This window comes from Camelus ferus, chromosome 5, assembly GCF_009834535.1.
Source record: "Camelus ferus isolate YT-003-E chromosome 5, BCGSAC_Cfer_1.0, whole genome shotgun sequence".
NCBI lineage: Eukaryota > Metazoa > Chordata > Mammalia > Artiodactyla > Camelidae > Camelus > Camelus ferus.
In genome coordinates this window covers 80,207,842-80,227,631 of record NC_045700.1, presented here as the reverse complement: position 1 = coordinate 80,227,631, position 19,790 = coordinate 80,207,842, and the positions used below count along the sequence as shown (strand labels likewise).

At 54.5% G+C, this 19,790-nt stretch overlaps 1 protein-coding gene across 12 annotated transcripts in view; it reads left to right on the top strand.

Moving 5' to 3' along the window:
• The window catches only part of TNS1 (tensin 1), a 186,684-nt gene that overhangs the window by 60,778 nt on the left and 106,116 nt on the right, over nt 1-19,790 (top strand). For all 12 annotated transcript variants that reach the window (XR_004320092.1, XM_032480201.1, XM_032480203.1 and 9 more), the window contains one exon: nt 14,442-14,483. Coding sequence is in view for 1 of the 12 variants with exons in the window: in XM_032480201.1 (XP_032336092.1) it covers nt 14,442-14,483 (42 nt within the window). In the remaining 11 variants the exon portion in view is untranslated. The remainder of the gene's footprint in view (nt 1-14,441; nt 14,484-19,790) is intronic.

The following is a 19,790-nucleotide window of genomic DNA, read 5'->3' as shown; positions in this document are numbered from 1 at the left end:
CTTGGATTCCTTCCCATTCCCCGATAAGAGTCACCGAGTCGGAGACTCTCAGGCCTGGCAAGGACATGGCCTGGCCTCCAGGCAGGCTACGCTTGACCATCCATAGGGGTAGCACCTGTATGTTAAAGTGTGATTCCCCTAATATGCTGCAAATTGCTGTGTCTTACACCCTCTATGTCTTTCTGAAATCTAACCTGTGTCCCTCTTGCTGCAACTCTAGCTCAGTCCCTTGTTGGTAGGAAGTGGGGGAACCACACGCAGCCCTTCCTGTGTGCCGTGTAGCTGGGAGCTTTGACTCCGTGGTAGGGGCAGGCTCCTGGCCACATGCCCTCTCCATCCCAGGCCTCCCTGGGGTCCTTTGCTTCCCTGTGCCCCTGACGTTCCTCATTAGCAGCGGTCAGCCTTTGGGGCCTGCCAAGCTACACGCTCCACCTAGCCCTGGTTCCCACCCAGGGAGGCTGAGGTTGCTCCGGGTCGGGGGTTTGAGCTCCATTTCCGGACCCCTGGCCCTCCCAGTTGCAGCTGTAAAAGGCATTAAGCACTTTTTTTGGAGAAAGAATGGGCTTGGGCTGATGATGTTGACAGCTGGGGAGGGTTCCTGAGCTCAGCCCAGCCCTATCTTGCTTCCCCTCCTCAGCCCCTGCTCACCTCTGCCTCATTTCTAGGCCATTGCTCATCTAGAGGAGGGGCTCACCTTTGACCCTTGACCTTGACAGTAGGCAACTGGTCTCTGACCACCCTTTAAGGGGAGCACTCTGTGGGCTCAGCACTGGGCTTGGTGCTGGGGTGGGAATGGAGGGCAGGCAGAGGGCTTCCAGGGAAGTGTAAGGGAGCGTTTCTGCCCTGGGGTCCCAGTGGCCGAGGGCAGTGGGAGAGAGCAAGGCTCTTTCTCCATGCCTGGACTCTGGACGAGTCCCTTCCTTTGCTGAGCCTGGTGTCCTCACCTGTAAGACAGAGGGCTGGAGAGAGGCTAGGCTAGGAGAGTCTGCAAGTCCATCTCCCTGCCGGAGCCTTCCCTGGTCCCAGACTGCGAACTTCACCTTGGATTGACCTTGCTTCCCTCCCCGCCCCGCCCCCACCTCTGGCAATTGCTGGCAGGAAGTCCTGCTGATTAGGGCCCTAATCACCGCTGAGACTCCCAGAAACAGCCAAGCTGGTTGAGAAGAGAGGGACCGCCAGGCCAGGAACGGGGGAAGCACCAGAGAAGCTCCCACCTAGTTACATGGACTGGGGTGTTGACTGTGACTGGGGGACACTAGTTGCCCGCTTGGGATTGGGGTCAGCTCCTTGGGCTGGGGCAGTGCCCGTGCACCTGCTGTAGCCTTGTGGCAGCAGCTGAATGCAGTTGGGCACACTTAAAAGCCTTTTTGGGCATTGGCCCTCTGCCAGGCAAGGTGCCAGGGGTAAGTCTGGGGCTGGAAAAGCCAGAGAGATGTAGTCTAGTAAGAAACAATGGGGAGTAGACAGAGGGTTTCTGCAAAATGCAGAGGGGTCATCGAGCAGGAAACAGTGTAGATGAGCTGGCAAGTGGAGAAAGCTTCAGAGAAGAGGTGCCATTTGAGATGGGTTTTGAAGGTTGAGAAGGAGTTCTATAGGGAGGAAAAGGGACAAAGACTTCTTCAGGCACAGGGGAAAGCACAGAGCCGCGAAAGTAACAATGGATAAAACAAGGGCTCCAGCCCTGTGTCAGAGTTGGACAGGCTTGGGTGACCCTCCCAGCCCTGCTGCTTACTAGCTATGTGACCTTGGGTGGAGCCTCAGTGTCTGCATCTGTATAATGGGGCTAATCCTTACCCTCACAGAGTTATGGTGGGAGATGAAATGAGATCCTACTTGTGAAGTGCTCAGCTCTGTGCCTGGCACAGGCTCAGCCCACAGTAAGTGGTTTGGGTGGGAAAGGCTGGCTTTGGGGGAGCCTGGAGGTGTTGCTTGGGGTCTGGCTGTGGGAAATTTTCTGAGAGAGGTTAAAGAGGGAAGCAGCAGAAGGCTTTAACATAGGAGAAACAGAAGGAGGGTGTTATTGAGAAAGGTGATCTGGACAGCTGTGAAGGCTGTGTTAGGCCAGGGAGACCCGGTGACAAACCCAGGCCCCTGGAGTCCTGTGTTCCAGTTGCTCAGCCTTGGACTGGGAAACTCCAGAGTCACTCCATGCCTCTGGGCTTGCTTCCCACAGGCTGTCCTCTTCTCTTGATCAGGAGGCTGGGGAAGCACTGAGATCTCCTTCCTGGGAGATCTTTCAGGCTGGAAGAGAGCCCTTTTTGGCAAGGCTTCACACACACGAAGGGCTGGACAGACTGCAGCAGGCGGGAGTGAGGGTAGACTGTGGGCAGCTCCAATTTCTAAGGTGTTAAGAAGCTCCTTTGGGGGGCGTCCGTCACCACCTGCCTGGTACCCAGTAGATGCTCACTGTTTGTTGAATGAATCAATGAACGAGAGTGTCCCCGGGCAAGGTGGAGGGACCTGTCTACTTGGAAGCAGCAGGTGCCCATCCTGACTGTAAGTGACCTGGTGAGTGTCCGGATAGGGGCTGCCCATCCGGAGCCAAGAGGAGTGTTGAGTGTCTCAGAGGCCAGGTGCCTGGCCCACTGCTGGTGCTTAGTGACCGTGTGGATGAGGGAGCGGGGATTTCAGGAGCTTTAACTTCCCTAAGTGGGGTCTTATCACGAGGGCAGTGTGGTGTGGGGGTCAAGATCAAAGACTCTGCAGCCTCACTGTCTGGATTTGAATCCTGATCCCACCTCTTACAGACTGTGTGACCGCAGACAGCTTACCTAACCTTTCAGTGCTTCAGTTTACTCATCTGTAAAACGTGGGAAATGGAAAGAACCGTGTCCTCTGGACATGCTGCATGAGCCTTGGTTATTATTACTGTATTGGTATTACTATTGTTGGTGCGGAGGGAAAGAGTGGGGCAGGGGCTTCTTGGCAGGGATGAGTGCAGCTTCCCAGAGGGAGATGGGGGAGCATAAGAGATAGAGGAGTCTCCTCTGGAGGCTTTGAAGAATCCTTGGTGCCTTATGAACTGCCTCTGACACCACACATGGCGCTGCCTTTGCTGTGGCCAGCTGAGCGAGCTGAGCGTGGGAGCGGAGGCAGCAGCCAGGCCTGGATTCCAGGCTGGAGCCCTGGGAGAGCAGGGGCAAACCGGAGCGAGGGGCGGGGGAGGAGAGGTGAGCAGAGACGTGGCCAGGACTCTCCCTAATCCCCAGCTGGGACCCCAGGAATTCCTTCCATCATCTCCTGCCAGAGGGCCTGGCCTTTTAGCTCCCGGGCCTCTGGAAGGCCTGTGGTCCATCTCCTTGCTTTCGGCAGACTGTTCCTGATGCCCCTTTACTGTTAGAAAGCGATTGCTCACACTAACCACTGTCTGGCTGCAACTCCTTTCTTCCCGCTCCATCTCACCTTCAGATCTCCCATCGCCAGTGTTGTGGGATGCGCAGCTGCTTTGCAACAGGAGGGAGTGAGGGAAGACTTGGTAGACATCAGAGCCCTGCCCTGATTCCGGGCAGGGGGAAGGGACTATGCAGTGTGGTGGAGGGACTGATGACAGGGGTCAGGTGGCCTGTTTCTAGTCCCCCTTTAGTACTGTGTGACCTTGTACAAATCACTTCCTCACTCTGAGTGTCAGTTTTCTCGTTTGTGAGATGAGAGGTTGGAGTTGGGAGAGTTCTCACTTTCTATTTGGTGCTGAAATTCTGCCAAGTCCAGAGATGGTTCTGAACAGAGAGGCTCCTGCTCTTGGGGCTGTTGGAAGAGCTGTCTGCCACGAAGGTGGGGGCTCTGGAGGGTCTGTATGTGCCTAGTGTGACGCCCGCTGAGATGCGGGGGAGGTCCCCTCCAGCCCTGGGATTGGAAGAGTCTTTGCCCAGTGACTGCTCCTCCAGCTCCATTTCTTGGAACAGAGTGGAGGGCAACAGCTGTCGGGGGCGAGTGGGCCAGAGTCTCTGGGTCTCTGTCTCAGTGATTCAGGTGGGGATGCTATGGCAGGATTTGAGCTGGTGAAGTGAGGGAGGAAACTGGGCAGATCTGCCGGCTCCCCGTTGGCCACTCTCAGGGGACAGAGTGGGAGTAAGTGATGTGCTGAGCGGTTGGGGTGCAGAGAAGGGTGAGTAACAGTTGTGAGTAATGGCTCATGTCTCTGCTGGGCAGGTGGCCTTTAGACTGTACAGAGCCATCTGGGGCTCCAGAAATGCTATCCGGAGGCCCAGCCACTGAGTCACGGCAGCCTGAGCTCCACTGCCCCTGCCGTCCTTAGGAACAGGGGCCGGTTGCATGCCCATGTCCCCTGTCCCCTTTGCCTCTGTGCCTCACTTTAGTCCCTCCCACCATCTATACCTCCAATCCCCTTGGCCCCATAGCTGCCCTGTCTGTCTTCTAAGCATCCAGGTGACTTGGATTACCTGAAGGATTATAGATTTTATATTCTGGCTGTCCTAGGCTTGAGTCCCAGCTCAACTGCTCATGCTGAGAGGTCTTGGGAAACTTACTTTTCTTGCTGAGTTTCAGTGGCCTCATATGGTAAAACGGAGTATTGCTTGTTGTGCATATTGTTGGAAGGATTAAATGTGATACTGCGTCTGAAGTACACAGTACATTGTAAATATTCAAATGAAATAGTTGTCCGCAAGCCCTAAACTCTTGTTTTGCTCCTCCTCACCACGTCCACACCTAAAATTCCTGCTTCTATGCCTTCATCCCATAATTTTCAGGATGCTTATCCTCCAGTTAGATCTGCCCCATCGTTTGTGCACATGCCCTCCTGTTTCTGCCATCTCCTGCCCAGCTTCCATTGGTGTGCTTTTCCCCGTCATCTTATTCCTACAGAAGAATGGGCAGGGCTCAGTGGAATGGGCGAGTCCAAGGGGAATTTGTCACTTGCCTGGCTGCAGTGTGTGGGCAGGCTCCTGTGGGCATCTTGCACCCCCGTCTCCCTGCCGCTGGTTCGTGCTCTCCCCTCCCCTTGTCTGCCCGCATGGGTCACTTCCCCCTCTGGCTTCCTGAAATCAGCTGAGCTTAGGGCCATACAGACTGCCCCTGCCAATGGGTGTGTTGATGGAGCTGCCGTGTTCCTGTCTGTGCTGCTCTGCTTGGGGTGGGGCGGGAGGGAGCACCAGGGAGTGACTTTGCATCTGGACCTGTCAGTGGTCCTATGGCGTGTGTGGGCTCTGTGTGTGCCTCGGGGCATCTGAGCTGTGTGTGTGCAGTGTCTCTGTGTCACCAGGCGCCTATCTGATATGAGCTCTCTCTCCTGTCCGTTTAAATTCTGCCTGTGTTTTCCCAGCCAGATAGAGCCAGGTCTTCCGCTGCTCCTCCCTCCACCCCCTCTTCCCTCCAGACCTGGTTTCAGATGCGTGCATCTTGGAGGGCCTCCCAGGGAACAAGGAAACATTGCAGGGGGGTGGATATGCGTCAGATGGAGCCAAACAATGCCGGTGACAGCCAGGCCTCTGCTGGCCTTCATTGCTGGCCTGGCTTCAAGTCTCTGCTGCTGGCTAATTGGGAGTGAGAGGGGGCTTCCTGCGACTCGGCCACAGATGCATTTAAAGGAGCTACAAGGATCTGGGCTGTCCTGCTTTCCAGACCTCCTGCTTCCAGGGTTCCTGGTACAGTCCATCAGAGCAGATGGGGTTCCAGAACACCAGCCTTTGACATGAGCTAATTGTGTGGAACGATCACACACTAACTCCTCTTGTCGCTGCCATCTGTGGCCCAGGAGTTTTCTACATGAGTGAATTTTCAGATAATTGAAGCTTAAGGTCATGTGAGAGTCGAAAGCTCCAAAGGAATAAAGGTAAATTGTTCTGATGGGAATCTTTTGCATTGTATTATACTGTTCCGAGCTCTGAAACTTAAGGTAGATGGGACCTTAGGAATCACCTACCTCTTCTTATTCTGTTCTTGTTCCTCAGTTTTTTCTGTAAAGTGGGCATAGGAACAGAACCTACCTTTGGGTTCAAGCAAGGGTTACATGAGTTGAAACACATCAAATGTACGTAGTATGCCTGGTACAATTTGTTGTCCTTTTTTTTTTTTTTAAAACATTTTAATGTTTCTGAAATTGGAATGCATCTTACAATTGAAGTGTACATTTGGGGTAGCATTTCCTCCTCAAAAGCTGTTGATGGTGCCCCAGACAGTCAAATGGTATCCTTAAGATTAGGAAGCAGGGCTGTACACACTTATGGTCTGCAAGGCTCTTTGCAGATGTGGAAGGGAGAGAGACCTGCAGGGCTGACTGTGGCCAAGTTTCAGAAGGCAAGGGGGCAACTCTGATGTCTCTGTGGATTTGATGGTGGCCCCCAGCCCTGGAATTCTCTGGGGCCTGGCTCATCCCACCCTCTCCTCCAGCCCCCTGCCCCAGCCTCCTCTGCCGGCCCCTAGCATGCTCCTCGGCAGTTCCCGAGGCTTCTTGGGTTTCCCCCATGCTCTTAAATTTTTTTCCCATGCATCCTTCCTGCCTCACTGTTCCAGCACAGCTTAGGGTCAGAGACTTTTGTCCCTTAAAGTTCTCATCGAGGGACAGAAACTCTCATGGGGAGTGAGGGGGTGGGGTGGGCAGTCTCCCACTGGGTGTAATTTCTGGAAAAACAGATGGACTTGAGTCCCAGTGAAATAATAACCCTCTTCATACCACCATTAAAGCAGTTACTGGGCTCTTTTGTAATTCTCTGTTTACATGCCTGTCTCCTCCACTGGGCCACAAGTTCCCCTCCTGGGCTGGGCCATTCTTACTCCTCTCTGGCTCTCTAGCTGGGAACATGGCACCGAGGGGCCCTCGGTCACTGTTGTTGAATGAATGCATGGTTTTGCTTCCATACCCATCATCTCCCCCCGTCCCCAGTTCCACTAGAACCTTGACCACAGACCACAGCCCTTTCCTTGACCAGATTCTTCTAGGAACTTCCTAGAAGCTCTGTTTTCAGTGCTGAAGCCGTGTCACCCAATCCCCTGCTTCAGAATAAATGGCCCTTCTCCAGGTGGGGAAGAAGGGCTGGGGTTTTCCCTGCTCTTTAGATCTCAGGAGAAGGTCACCTTGAAGTCTGCTTTTTAGACTCCCTGTTCAATGCCTCCACTTCTGTAATAGAGGTCCCATGTTCTCTGGGTCCTCCTGTAGTAGAGGTCCCGTGTCCTCTGGGTCCTCCAGGCTGGGTCCTTCAGTGGTGTCCGGCTCCTCAACCTTCTCACATCCCTGTGTAACCTCGGTAACCTCTCTCCTCTCTTCCTGGCCCCAGCTCAGAGCCTCTTTTCACCTTGGTCTTCTCTCTCTACCTCTGCCCCCTGACATCTCCTGGGCCCACCCACCTCAGGGCTATGCCCTCTGTGAAACTCTGCCTGTGGCCCCTGGCTGGGCAAGGTGGTGTGGTCCTGGGCAGAGCCGAGGCTTGGGGTGCCCCCAAAGTAAAACTCTGGTTCCATTACTTACTGCTTGTGTGACCTCAGGTTAAGCATGTGACCTGCCAGAGCTTCATTTCCCCATCTGTAGAATGGGTTGATAACCCCTACCTCAGAGTGTACATGGGAAAAACCAAACTTGAAAGTGGTTTTCCCTGGCTGGAGCAAGGGCTTGGAAGTGGAGAGGTGAGAAATGGGACCAGAAAGAGAGACATGGCCAGGTCTCAAGGGCTGTGAGGACCATATTAGGGCACCTGGACTTTATCCCATGGAGCTGGGAGCCTCAGAAGGACTCTAGGCAGAGGAGTGGCATGACTGGATGTGCATTTTAGAAATAGTTCCCTGGCTACTGAGTGGAGAGTGGATTAGAGGGCCAGGGCTGAGGGCAAAGAGGCCTGTGTTAGGAGGCTATTGCAAGAATCTCCTTGACTAACGGGACTGGGGGTGGTGATGGAGGGGCTTTGAGAGATGTTTGGGTGGAGGACTTGGCTAGGCTTGGTTGGGGCAGGAGGAGGAGTCCAGGCCGACCCTCAGGTTTCTGGCTTAACCACCTTGGGTGGCCAGGGGTAGGGGAGTGGGGCAATTGTCAGTGGCCAGTGGGGGAGCCCTGGAGGGGGCAGAATAGGGGCAGGGCTATGAGCCCAGGATGCTGACCAGTGTCAAGCCCTAGGCCCAGTTGTGCCTTCTCGCCCCTGCTGGTACTTCCCTGCGGCTCCGCATGCCCCACCCTTGTCATTGCTGGCCCTTCCTGGGCCCCTGGCTTGACCTCTTGTGCTCCCAGGAGGCGCTCAGTACCTGTTTGCTGAACTCAGCTTCTGATTCTCCTGCTTGCTAGAGTTTGCTTGTGAGAAGTCTGGCTTGGTGTGCAACCACACTGACTTTGGGTGTGGGCAAGTGTGGTCCCTGAGCTGGGGTTCCAGGGGAGGCAAGATCTTCAGAAAAAATATTCTGCCACCAGCTAGGTGTCCAGCGAACCAGATGCTACCTTATGCCATCCACCAGACAGGCTCTGAAGGGGGCTGGCTTCAGAGGGTGGGGCCCGCTGGCTCTCAGTGTGCTCTGCTAGGCCCAGCCCACCCGCTCTGCTGCTTCGGGGACCTTCTAGGGAGGGCTGATCTGAAACACCACATTCCAGAGGGCTCCAGAGGGTCGGGCACACGAGGCCCTACCCTTGTGGGGGTTGGGCTGTGCAGGTCAGGGTTGCCGTGTGTGGGCGTGGCTAGCAACTCCCCTGGCTGGAGAGCCTCATCTTAAGTGTGTTACAGGACCTGGAGGCTGGCAGGGGCTGGGGTGGCAAGTGGGTGAGGCTTGAGAAGAGGCTCCTGAGACAAGAGGGACGACTGGGGTACAGGGAAGGGGGCAGCTAGAGCTTGAGGGGCAGACTGATTGGGTCAATGGTCCAAGTGGATCCTGGCCCAGGAGGATTTGGGGGAGGGGTTGGGGCTGGGGTTCTGGGAGCAGTGCCCCGAGCCGGCCGTCTGGGACTCCCTTGGGTCTTGTCTGCCTGGGTTCTGAGTCACAGACTGTGCTGAGTTTGGGGAAAGAGCCGGGCCCCATCTGCCCCCCGACTGGCTCCCCGGCTGCGGAGGGGACTCTGAGCTGGGGCATGGCCCCCGCCCCTCATCTCGAGGTGTCCCTGGGAACAGGCCCCTTCTTGCCTTCAGGAACTTGATGTACTTCCTTTCCCGGCCCCGAGCAGAACTCTATATAAGGGAAGGAAACAGCGAAGCAGGCCGGGAGCGAGCTCTGGTGAGGATAGGAGGCCCGGAGGAGGGGCACAGGCCTGGGAAGGAAATGGAGTCAGGGCAGTGGCCCCCTCTTCCCCGGGACCCCCCTGCCCAGGGCTGGAAGCTCAGTCTGGGAGGCCGGTGCCTTCTGGCCGTTCCTGGGGCTCTGCCTCTTTCGCCACAGTTGTTCTACTTGCTCTGTCTACACACCCCACCCACATCCCCCACAGCCCTTTCATGGCTGCCTGACTGGGAGCGCCCTCAGGTCCTGAAGGAGCGCATGCTCACCCCAACCTGGCTTCCAAGCCAAGCCCTGGTCCACTTGGCTGGGCCTCTAGCCTGCCCTTGCCTGGCTGGCTGGGCCTCCTGGGGCCTTCTTGGTAAAGCCCAGTGGACTTGTGAGGTGAACTCTGAGGTTCTGGGCTGTCCACAGATGAGGGGTCATCTGGCTACATCCTTGATCATGGGGCATGCCTGCTGGATCCCTCTAGGATCCGTCTGCATTATTCTTGACCCCTCTGGTGTCACCTCAGTGACCAGGCCTCAGAGGATGGCTGCGTTCTGGCCACAGGTTCCTTGGGCGGGACCCGGCGGGTGAGCAGCAGGCAGAGCTGTGGGCAGGATGCCGGCTCTGTGAAGGGCAGGAAGGGAAGTGGGGGACCGCCTGCCCCCAGAATGGGGGAGCGGTGTCCTGCCATGCTCTGGTGGGGAAAGAGTAGAGGCTGGAGGGGCATCTGTCCAGATGAGGTGGGGATGAGTGTCTCTAGGTTTTAGGGTGCCTGATGGCCCCTTGTCTCTAGGCTTCCAGGCTCCTCTCCAACCCCTTTCTCCTTCCCCCCATTATTATTGGTGTTACTGCACATCTCCTGCTTGCCTTAAGCTCCCCATCCTTCACCTCCCCCTGGTCCCTCTCCTACTCAGGCACCTTCAGTGGCTCCCCAGGGCTAAAAGTCTTAACTCCTCTGCTGGACATTGAGAGTGGCCCAAGGTCCAGCCTGGAAAGAGAGTTTGCAGCCAGTCTGCTTCTATCACCTCCTTTGATCTGCCCTTCAGTGCTGTTTCTTCCCTCCTGTCCCCCATCCCGTGTCCCAGCCAATGGGGCTTCTTTTAACATATGAAGCATTCGCACCTCTATGCCTTGTTCCTGTGGTTATTTCCACCTGAAATGCCCTTTCCCCATCTCCATCTTCAAAAACCTTATCCAAGTACCTCATGAGCTCCAGGCTCTGAGCAAAGCACCAGAGCTTCTCGATGAAAATGGTGCATGTGCTTCCTGCCCCTGTGGGGCTTCCAGGGGAAGTGGGTGAGACACACAAAAGAACAGTGAAAGCCTGGCTGGGGTGTCCCCTCCTCCAAGGAGTCTGCCTGGGATCCCTGAGCTCTCTCTGCGCTCTCACAGCCCCGGCACCTCTACCACGGTGCAGCCTCATCCAGCCGTGGAGGCAGTGAGGGCATGCTGGGAGAGGCAGATACTGAAGGCAGGCTAGCCTGGTGGTGGTCCTGCACTGTCACTTGGTAGGTGTGCCGTCTTGGATCTCACAGGATTGTTGAGGGGGCTGCCTGAGATCTTGTAAGATGAGGATGCTAGTAAACTACCTCAAGGGGGTCATAAGGAGTGAAGGGATAATACAGACCAGGGCTTAGAACAGTGCCTGGCACCCAGTGAGTGTGCAGAAAATTTCAGCAACTACCACTTCTGCTTCTGCCAACACTATTACTTTTAGCTGTTTGACTTCTGGGAGATGGCATTGAAGCCAAAGTCAGAAGGATGAGAGGGCTAGCTATGCAGACAACTGGGCCAAGAACATCCTGGGCAGAGGGAACAGCATATGCGGAGGCCCTGAGGAAGAGCAGAGCTCAATCCCAGGGACTGAGAGGAGCCACCTTGTGGGTGGCTTTGGGTCCTGGACAAGGGGGGATGAGCACAGAATGATGGTGGGGGAAGACGGCAGGAACCAGGTTGTACAGGGAGCTCCTGGCTTGGGCTGGCTGCTGTCGAGTGCTTTAGACCCTCATGTCCTGGTAGTCTCCAAGGCTGTGCCCTGTTGTTGGCATTGTGCCCAAGGACCTTTGAAGTTCAGAAAATACTTGTGGGTGGAGGGCTGATGAATGTCAGGCATTGACCCTGATTGAGCCCGGTAACACTCACATCCCGCCTGCATCCCTGGCTCTCTACCTCGCAGACTCCGGAGATAAGCCGTTCTGCTGCATTGGCCTTGGGCAAGTCATTACCCTTTTTGTGCCTTGGTTTCTTCGTCTGTGAAATGGGTGTTATAACAGTACAAGCCCATATATTTTTTTATTAGGATCAAATGAGTCCAAGAAAAGGACTTAGGACAGTAACAGACATATCAGCACATCCTGCAGGCTTTTTGTGCTCTGTGGAAATTGGTGTTCATGGGAGAATCAGCACAGCAGAGAGGGCAGGAGCACGCCTCTGTCTGGAGCCAGACTGCTGGGTTTGCATCCTGCCTCCTCTGCTGGACAGCTGATTAACCTCTGTGCCTCTGCCTTCTTATCCACAGAACAGGACACTCAGGGTTGTTGTGAGAATGAAGTGAGTTAATTTACTCCAAGTACAAAGCACAGGGCCTGGCATGTAACAAGTGTGATGGAAGTTATTTGCTGCTGCTGCTGCTGCTTTTATAGTTGGCATATTTTTCAAAGAGGAAAGGCTGAGCCTCGGGTCCACCAGCAACCCTGTGTGCAGATGGGTTGTGGAGGTAGACCCAGGGGGAGGAGGCTTACCTGAGGCCAACTTCCTGGGCCTGAATTCTGGAATCTCGTGCTGTCAGCCCTGGGGAGGTGAAAGGTTGGCAGGGTTGGTACTGAGAGCCCCTGCAGACACTCCAGAGGCCACCTCATCTGCAGAGGGAGGGTTCCTAGCTGGGGTCCCCAGGGGGCAGGGGGAGTGGTCACTGCCAACAGTAGGAGTCTGGGGCCACAGGGCATGGGCCAGAGTGGCAGGGGGCCCTGGCTCTCCCTGGCACATTCCAGGCTCCTGAGAGGGTGGCCAGGGGCCAGGGTGCCGGAGGGAAGGAGAGAGCCTTTTAAGGAAACATTCTCTGCTTAAAAAAAAGAGAGAGAGAGAGAGAGAGACAAGAAACATTGAAACACACAACAAAGTTAGTGGGCTGGCTGGCCGGCTGGCCCTGGAATGCACAGCTGTGGGCGGCGGGTGGGGGAGGCCCACTGGGGGGCAGCAGGCCACGAGGGGGCACCAGGCATCAGGCCCTTGGACTGGGGGTCCACAGCTGCCCCTCAGATCTAGGGGCTGTCTCTGCCTCAGGGGGACAGGGAAGGGACCTGGGGTAAGGACACCTGGGGCCCCATTTTTTCCACTTTCTTAAGGTGGTGCTGGGGGAGAGACACTTGTCTATTCTGACTCTGCCTCAAAATGTGTCTGCAACCCCCTCCCTCACTTTCCCAGCCTCCTGTCCCAAATGGAGACTAGAAACTCACTCTGATATATTGCAGGGGAAGCCAATGGCGGTGGATGGAACTTGGCTGTGGCTGGGAGGCTCAGGCAGTAGCCAGTGGCACCCCCATCTTTTGCAGTTGATCCCCTATTTAGGTTCCCAGCTCTGTCCCATCTCTAGCTCAGAAGGAAGGAACAGAGCAGGGTGCTGTCCTGTAGATTGCACCTGCTCCTACCCAGGGCCTGAAAACCCGTGGGTGATAGAGGGAACAGGGGATACTGGGGGCCTGGCCCCATGAGGTTGAAACCTATAAGCCCCAGAATGGGATTTGGGGCTGGGGGCTACAAGAGACAAGGAGGAGGCCACTGCTAGTGTGCACCCTGTACCTCAACAGGAGGTATAATAGTACTACCTTATTGGGTCGTTGAAAGGATCACAGGAGTTAACGTGGGTAAGGCATTGGTAATAATGTCTGTCATGCAATACACATTCAGTATGTGTTATATGTTTAAGATATTGTTCCCCTTTTTTTGGCCTCATATGTTACTCTCCCAAGTCCTGGAGTAATGTTGAGTACTGAGACTTCAAGCAGGCCTCTGCTTGAAATGAGTTGGGTTAGGAGCCTGCCATGTGACTGGGTCAAGAGCCCACGGATGCTAACTCCTAGCCTGTCCACCCTTTCCAGGGCTCGGGCCACATCGTCCTGCAGGCGTGGTCCCCTTCTGGGCTGCTGTGTCAAGCCAAGGGAGCCTTTGGGCTGGCTGGACAACAGAACGGGGTGGGTGGCGGGAGGACTGGGCTGAAGGTGAGGTCTTTGTGAAGAGCTGGGGCTCTTCCAGCTGGGGCTATAGGCTGTCACTGTCACTGCTCCACTGGGGTGGTGGCTGGGATGGGAGGCCGGCTTGCTCACTGTTCCAGGAGGGAGCTATCCCCTCTTTGGCCATCCACCGCTTATGTCCAGACACCCTCAGGCCCGGGGGGAGAGCTTCCCCCTCCGTCCCCTCTGTAGGCCTCCTGCCTGGTGTTCGGGTCGGGAATTGGAGCCAAGGTTGAGGTATGAGCTCCAAGAAAAACGTGTCCCAGCTAGAAAAAAGGAACACACTGAGTCTCTGATAAAGGCCCCTGCTAATTGTCAGGATAGTGGTTTGGCTGCCCGGCCCCCAGAGAGGGAGTGTTATCTCAGGATAGGAGCAATCCAGCCCCCTCCCTGCCCTCTCCCTCTGTCTTGAGGCCACATCACCACCCACCTCCCCCCATCAGAGATGAAGATGAGGATGATGACTAAAGTAATAGGTCACACACTGAGGGTGCTTTCACCCTTCAAGGCCTTCCTCATCAGTTAGCGAAGTGGCCAGTTCCCTCTGGAAGAATCGGCGGGGTCCTCCACCAGCCTGTTCCCTGCACGCTTTGAGAAACTTGCCAGCTGTTTGCAGCTCTGACCTTTGGGTGAGCTATCTTGGCACTGGGGAGAATGAAGAATGTGACTTTTTCTTTTCTAGAAGTCTTAAACATGGTTTTAAAAAATTTAAAACAAATCTTCCCATATTATAGAAAATTTAGAACATGGAACCAAGGAAAAAGAATCTTTATTCTTATTACTTTAACCCTGGTGCTTTGACCTCCAGTCATTCGGCATATTTTTTAACAGAATTTAAAAACTGTGACATCCTTTCATTTTTGCCTTCTGCTCCTCCCGCTCCCACCTGAGCATTATTGCCTAAGCGTTTTTCCATGTTGCTACATGGTCTTCCATCAAATTCTCCCACTGGAGAGTGTCAGTGTTTGTGAGTTGAAGGAAGGGGTGTCTAGTGTGGGATGGGGAGAGTGGAATGATCTCAGGAGGCCCTGGTTTTCTATGGGGATGAAAGATGCTAACCTTGCCCCTTCTTTCTTCCTCCCACAGGTGGCTGCCCCCTGTATTCCTCCATCCAGCCATGAACTGGTGGTGAGTGACAGTCCATCCCGTGCCCTGCCAGCCCCACCTCCCCTCTTTCCTCAGCTCCCTGCTGCAGCTTACTTTAGGCCCAAGCATGCTGAGTAGCCCCCACGGGTGCTGATCTGTTAGGTAAGGAGGAGGAAGGGGCCACGTCCCAAGGCCGAAGCTGGATTGGGAGGATATGAGTCATGAGGTCCCTTCTGATGAGATGTGAGGCCTTCTATTTCAATCCTGAGACTTAGGTCCTTGGAAAAACCCATAAAAGGGCATCTTGCCTGTCTCTAGGCCTGGCCAGGTGCCTGTTGTCCTGGGGCTCGTGGGACCTGGGGATGGCATCTCCTTCTACCCTGGTCCCCTGTTAGGTACCCTCCGGCCGGAGGAGGCGGGGATGGATGGCATGACCCACAGAATCCATGTACCTGGGCCGTTGCTCACATTTATTCGAGTGGCCTGTTCCACCTCCAGGCTCCTTGGCTGACTCTGCTTTTTTGCTCTCTCTCCACGTCCCCCTTCTCCTCCCTTCCCTAGTCAGGCTTCCAGAAAAGCATAGGGCAAGACTTCTGTGAGTTATGGGCTGTCGAGAGGGGCCTGCTCCAGACCGATCCCAGCTGGGCTGATTTGGAATGTTGGGAGCTTTCCCTCTCTGCCCTTCAGAGATCCCTCCTGCTCCCCAGCCCAGCCCTGGAGGCTGCGGAGGAGGGGCCTGCCTGCGTGCAGGTGCGTGCTGCTGCCTGTGCCTGTGCTCAGGGGTGTGTCACGGAGGGCCCCTGCGGGCATGATCTGATCGGCCAGTGGCTGGTGCGGAGGTGCCTGTGGTGACACTGATGTGGGTGGGAGTCTGGGGGAGGTGGCAGAGGTGCCTCGGGGCCCAGGTGGTTTCGGGTGTCTGCATCCCTGTGCGGTAACTTGCCCAGCCTGGGTACTGGAATCTCACTCAGGTCACCTGGCCTTCTCTCCTCTAACACCTGTTTGCCATGTGACAATGCGCAGGTCCTGCCCTCTTTCTGGACCTCAGTTTCCCTTTCTGTCGAAGAGAGGGGTTGCACTAGATACTCCAAAGGCCTTCTCAGTGCTGATAAGTATTCCCTTGATTCAGGGTCCTTGATGGAATGAAATAAATTATGCAAGAAAAGATTATTCAAGAGTGCTTGTGACTCTTAGCTGTCTCGAGGACCCAGAGCAGTGTCACTGCCCTCTGCCCTCCTGGCCCAAGCCCTGCCCAGCTATTTCCCTTCCTTGCTGTAGCCCCTCTTCCTGGTCTCACTGGGCTCAAACCCTTCTGGGCCTCAGCTCTCCCTGGCTGTGCCGCTCCAGATGTGGTGTGTTATTCGCACAGGGCCCAGCCGAAGGTCATCTGACAAGAGTAGGGGATGGGGGTGGGATGCTGTGGGAATGAGGCCAGCCTGGTGTGGAACTGCCAGGGAGAAATCTCTCTGGGACTGTGGAGGGATACCATGGGGAGGAGGGTAGGGAGGAGTGGGGAGGGGTGAGGCTATGTCTCATCATTTCAACCCAGCTGCCACTTCGCTGCTGAGAACAGAATGTCCTTGGCTGGTTTGGGATGGCTAGGGGGCTCCGGGGTTTAAGGCTGTCCAGGCAGAAGCCAGATGCATGACCTCTGGGAGTCTCGTGAGCTTGTTTATGTGAGAAGGGGTCAGAGGTTGAGACAAAAGGGAATAGGTTGGCATTCCAGCTGGAGGCCATGTAGTTAGATTCCAGAAGAGACTCCTGCCTGAGCGAGGTTGTGGAGTCTTCCCTTCTCTGTGATGTGCCCTACCTGGATGGGGGAGCTCTGACCTTTAGGGAGGTTGGATCAGCCATCGGATGGTGGAGTTTCCCCACCTGAGTCAGAACCTGTCCCCCACCCCTCTTCTAGAAGCTCCTTCCTTTACTCACTGTGCTGCAGCTACCTGGCCTTCTTGTTGGTCCTTGAACATATGAGGCATGATACTGCCTCAGGGCCTTTGCACTTGCAAAGCTTTTCTCATGGATACCTGCCAGGCTCTTGCCCCCCTCCAGGGTCTTTACTGAAGTGTCAGATTTCCCTTCCCCCAACAACCCTACTCGGGCTTTTTTTGCCCCTTAACATGTATCACCATCATACTTGCTTATCTTGTTTAAAAGGCTCCCCCACACCAGCATGTAAACTCTGATACAAGAAGTTTTTTTTATCCTTTGTGTTCATTGCTGTATCCCCACTGTCTGGCACACAGTTGGTGCTCAATTCATGTTATTGAGTGGCTGGAAGAGGACCTTCAGCCAGATGCCTGGCACAGATTAGGTACTCAATAGACAGGACTGCTGTTGCTCTTAGTCCCTACTGGTGGGCGGTGGGGGATGTGATGGGGGCCAGTCTCCAGTTGGAAACTCTGCTGCCTTCCCCGGGGAGGGAAAGTGGCCCAGGGGAAGCTGGGAGAAAGTTTGGCTTCCCCCAGAGAGCGCTGAGCACCTGTTTCCTCACTGCAGGCAGGCAGGCAAGTGCTTTGAGCAGGTTCACAAGAGGGAGGAAAGGGCGGGTTGTATTTTTCCTTCCTTTTGCCTTCGCTGCCTGCCCTTCAGCCTCTGCAGGGCTGGTCTCTGGCCTCCCCGCCCCCTCCCTCTTGCCTCACACTGTGTGTCTGCCTGCTTGTCCTGTTTTGTCCATGCCTCCAGCTCTCCCTCTCACCCATCTTGCTTCAATCCTACCCCCCTGGAATCGGACCGCTCATCCCTGGGCACGGGATTTCTGCCAGCCTCTGGGCCCTGCCGGCCAAACACATCTTCCGGCCTGTGCCAGGCCAGCCAGGGCACAGTGGCTTAATCTTCAACCAGTGTTTTTGTCTTACTCGACAGATGTTGCCCAAGCCCTTGGGTAGAAGGGTCACCTGCCTCCTGTGGGGTCCACGTGTTGGGGCAGGATGGAAAGGGGAGAGGGCATGTTTGCCATGGACGGTCCTGATCCTTGGAAAGAGCTGAAGCAGCTTTTCTTAACATCTAAAAAATAAGAGTCAAAAGGAATTTCCAGAGGGTGATGGCCAGAAGTGGCCAGGCCACCAAGGTTGGTCAGATGTGAGCCCTCCTGCACGCGTGGTCTGGCACCAGGAGACCTGGGCTAAGGGAGAATGTGTGGGCGCTGCTTCTCCTCCGAAGGCCAGCCCCGTGGTGCTTGAAACGTCCTATGGAGTGAATCCCATCGAATCACAGGTCGGGGTGGAGAGTGCAGCGGGGAGGTGAATGGGGAAATGGGAATGCTAGGTTGATTTCCTCTATCGTAGTAATCAGAGCAACAGTGAGAAGTTAATTCTTGTCTAGAACTTTCTCTTTGCAGACCTCTGTTCTGAATGCTTTACAAAAGTAAACTCATTTATTCTTCAAGACAAGGCAATGTGTGTGGGGGTGTCTCAGATGGGGAACACAGATGAGGCTTAAGGCCACAGAGTTATTCAAATGGGGAGCTGGGATTTCAACTCAGTGGCTGGGCGCCAGGGTCCACACTCATGACCGTGATCATGACAGACGTGACTGGCTTGCACAGCAGCTGTGGTCTTCTGAGCCTGTCCCCTGACACTGGGCCACTCAAGCCCACAGTGACTTCGGCAGAGATCTAAATCCATCCTTAGGGAGAGGAGCAAACTGGAGCTCAGAAAGGCCAGACTGGTTTGCAGTCACACACAGTGGCTGGGGCTGGGGCAGGAGTGGGGTTTGTATTCCTGAATCTGCTTTCTCCCCAGTACCCTTGGTGCTTGCTGCTGATGTAAATACCTGATGTTGCCAGGCAGACTTCCCCTGCATTTCTTATTCTAAACAGTACCAGCCGTGAGTCCATCTAGCTAGCTTCTCTGTTTACCAGTGGGCCTGGGATTTTGGGGAGGGTCTATCCATCTATCTCTCTGCCATCCACCCTACCAACAAACGTTTTCTGAGTGCCTACCTTGTGCCAGGCACTGTTTTCAGGCTGGAGCTGCAGGGTTCTTTTCTGCCAAGTACCGGGGCTTCTGGAAGGCAGGTGAGGATGCAGTGGGCACGGAACCACAGGATTGAGAGGATTAGATGCTATCTAGTCAAATCCTGCTCTTTCTCAGGTGAGGAAACTAAGGCCTTGAGATTTCTTTTCTACTCTAATCCATTTTTAAAATTGTGGTTTGTTTCACTTAGCGTAAGGATGCTCAAGGATGAAACCTCAATATTCACCCATGTTGTAGCTTGTGTCAGAATGTCCTTCCTTTTAAAGGCTGCATAATATTCCATTGTGTATATATGCCACATTTCACTTATTCATTCACCTGTCAATGGACACTTGGGTTATTTCCACATGTTAGTCACTGTGAATAATGCTGCTATGATCATAGGTGTATAAATATCTCTTCAAGTCCCTGCTTTCAGTTCTTTTGGGTATGTACCCAGACGTGGAACTGCTGGACTATACAGTAATTCTGTTTTTGATTTTTTTTTTGGAGGAATCACCATACTGTTTTCCATAGTGGTCGTACCACTTTATATACCCACCAGTAGTGCACAAAGGTTCTAATTTCTCCACATCCTCCCTCATACTGTTTTATTTTATGTTTTTCTTTAATTTAATTTTTAGTAGTAGCCATTCTAATGGGCATGAGGTGGTGGCCCTGAGATTTTCAAATGACTTTCTCAAGGTGCACCTGTATCAGATCTGGGGTGAGGAGGTTGGCAGAGAAGCACGTAGAGCCCTTTAGCCCCCGTGCTGCCGTCTTGCTGTCCATCAGGGAGAGTGGCCAGCATTTGCTTTAGTTCATTTGAACTCCCAGCCCTTATGTGTTTCATCCAAGGGCACTGAGCCCCTGGGTAGCCATCTTTGGGAGATTCTGGAAAGTGGAGCAATGTCAGGAGAGATGAGCCCAAGAGAGACTTGACTCTCAAAGGAGAAGGCAAACTCTGAGCACTGCATTCCAAATAGGATTCCCAGAGTGATGAGGGAAGCTGGAAACCCCAATCTGTGCACCTCCTAGGCTGCTTAGTTCGGAGAGGGAGAGTAAAGGCAGGCTCAGAATGGGAGTGAGTGTGTTGAAGGACACCCTGGCTTACTTCGTGTGGCTCTCCAAAGTCGAACCTTGTAGGTGGAGGTTCTCATGAAGAGGAGGAGACATGGATGTAAAGGAGAATTTTCTAACACCTACAATGGCCCATCGGTGCTGTCTGTCACTGGAACACATCATACTCACTGATGCCTATTAGGATGCAGATGGGAGGTCCTCTCTCTGGGAGGTGCTTGGGTGGAGTCCTCAGGGCCCTCTGAGGCCCTGCCCTTAGGCGGGGCTGTGGAGGGATATGGTTGCATGAATGTGCTGACCACCTTTCCTTTGA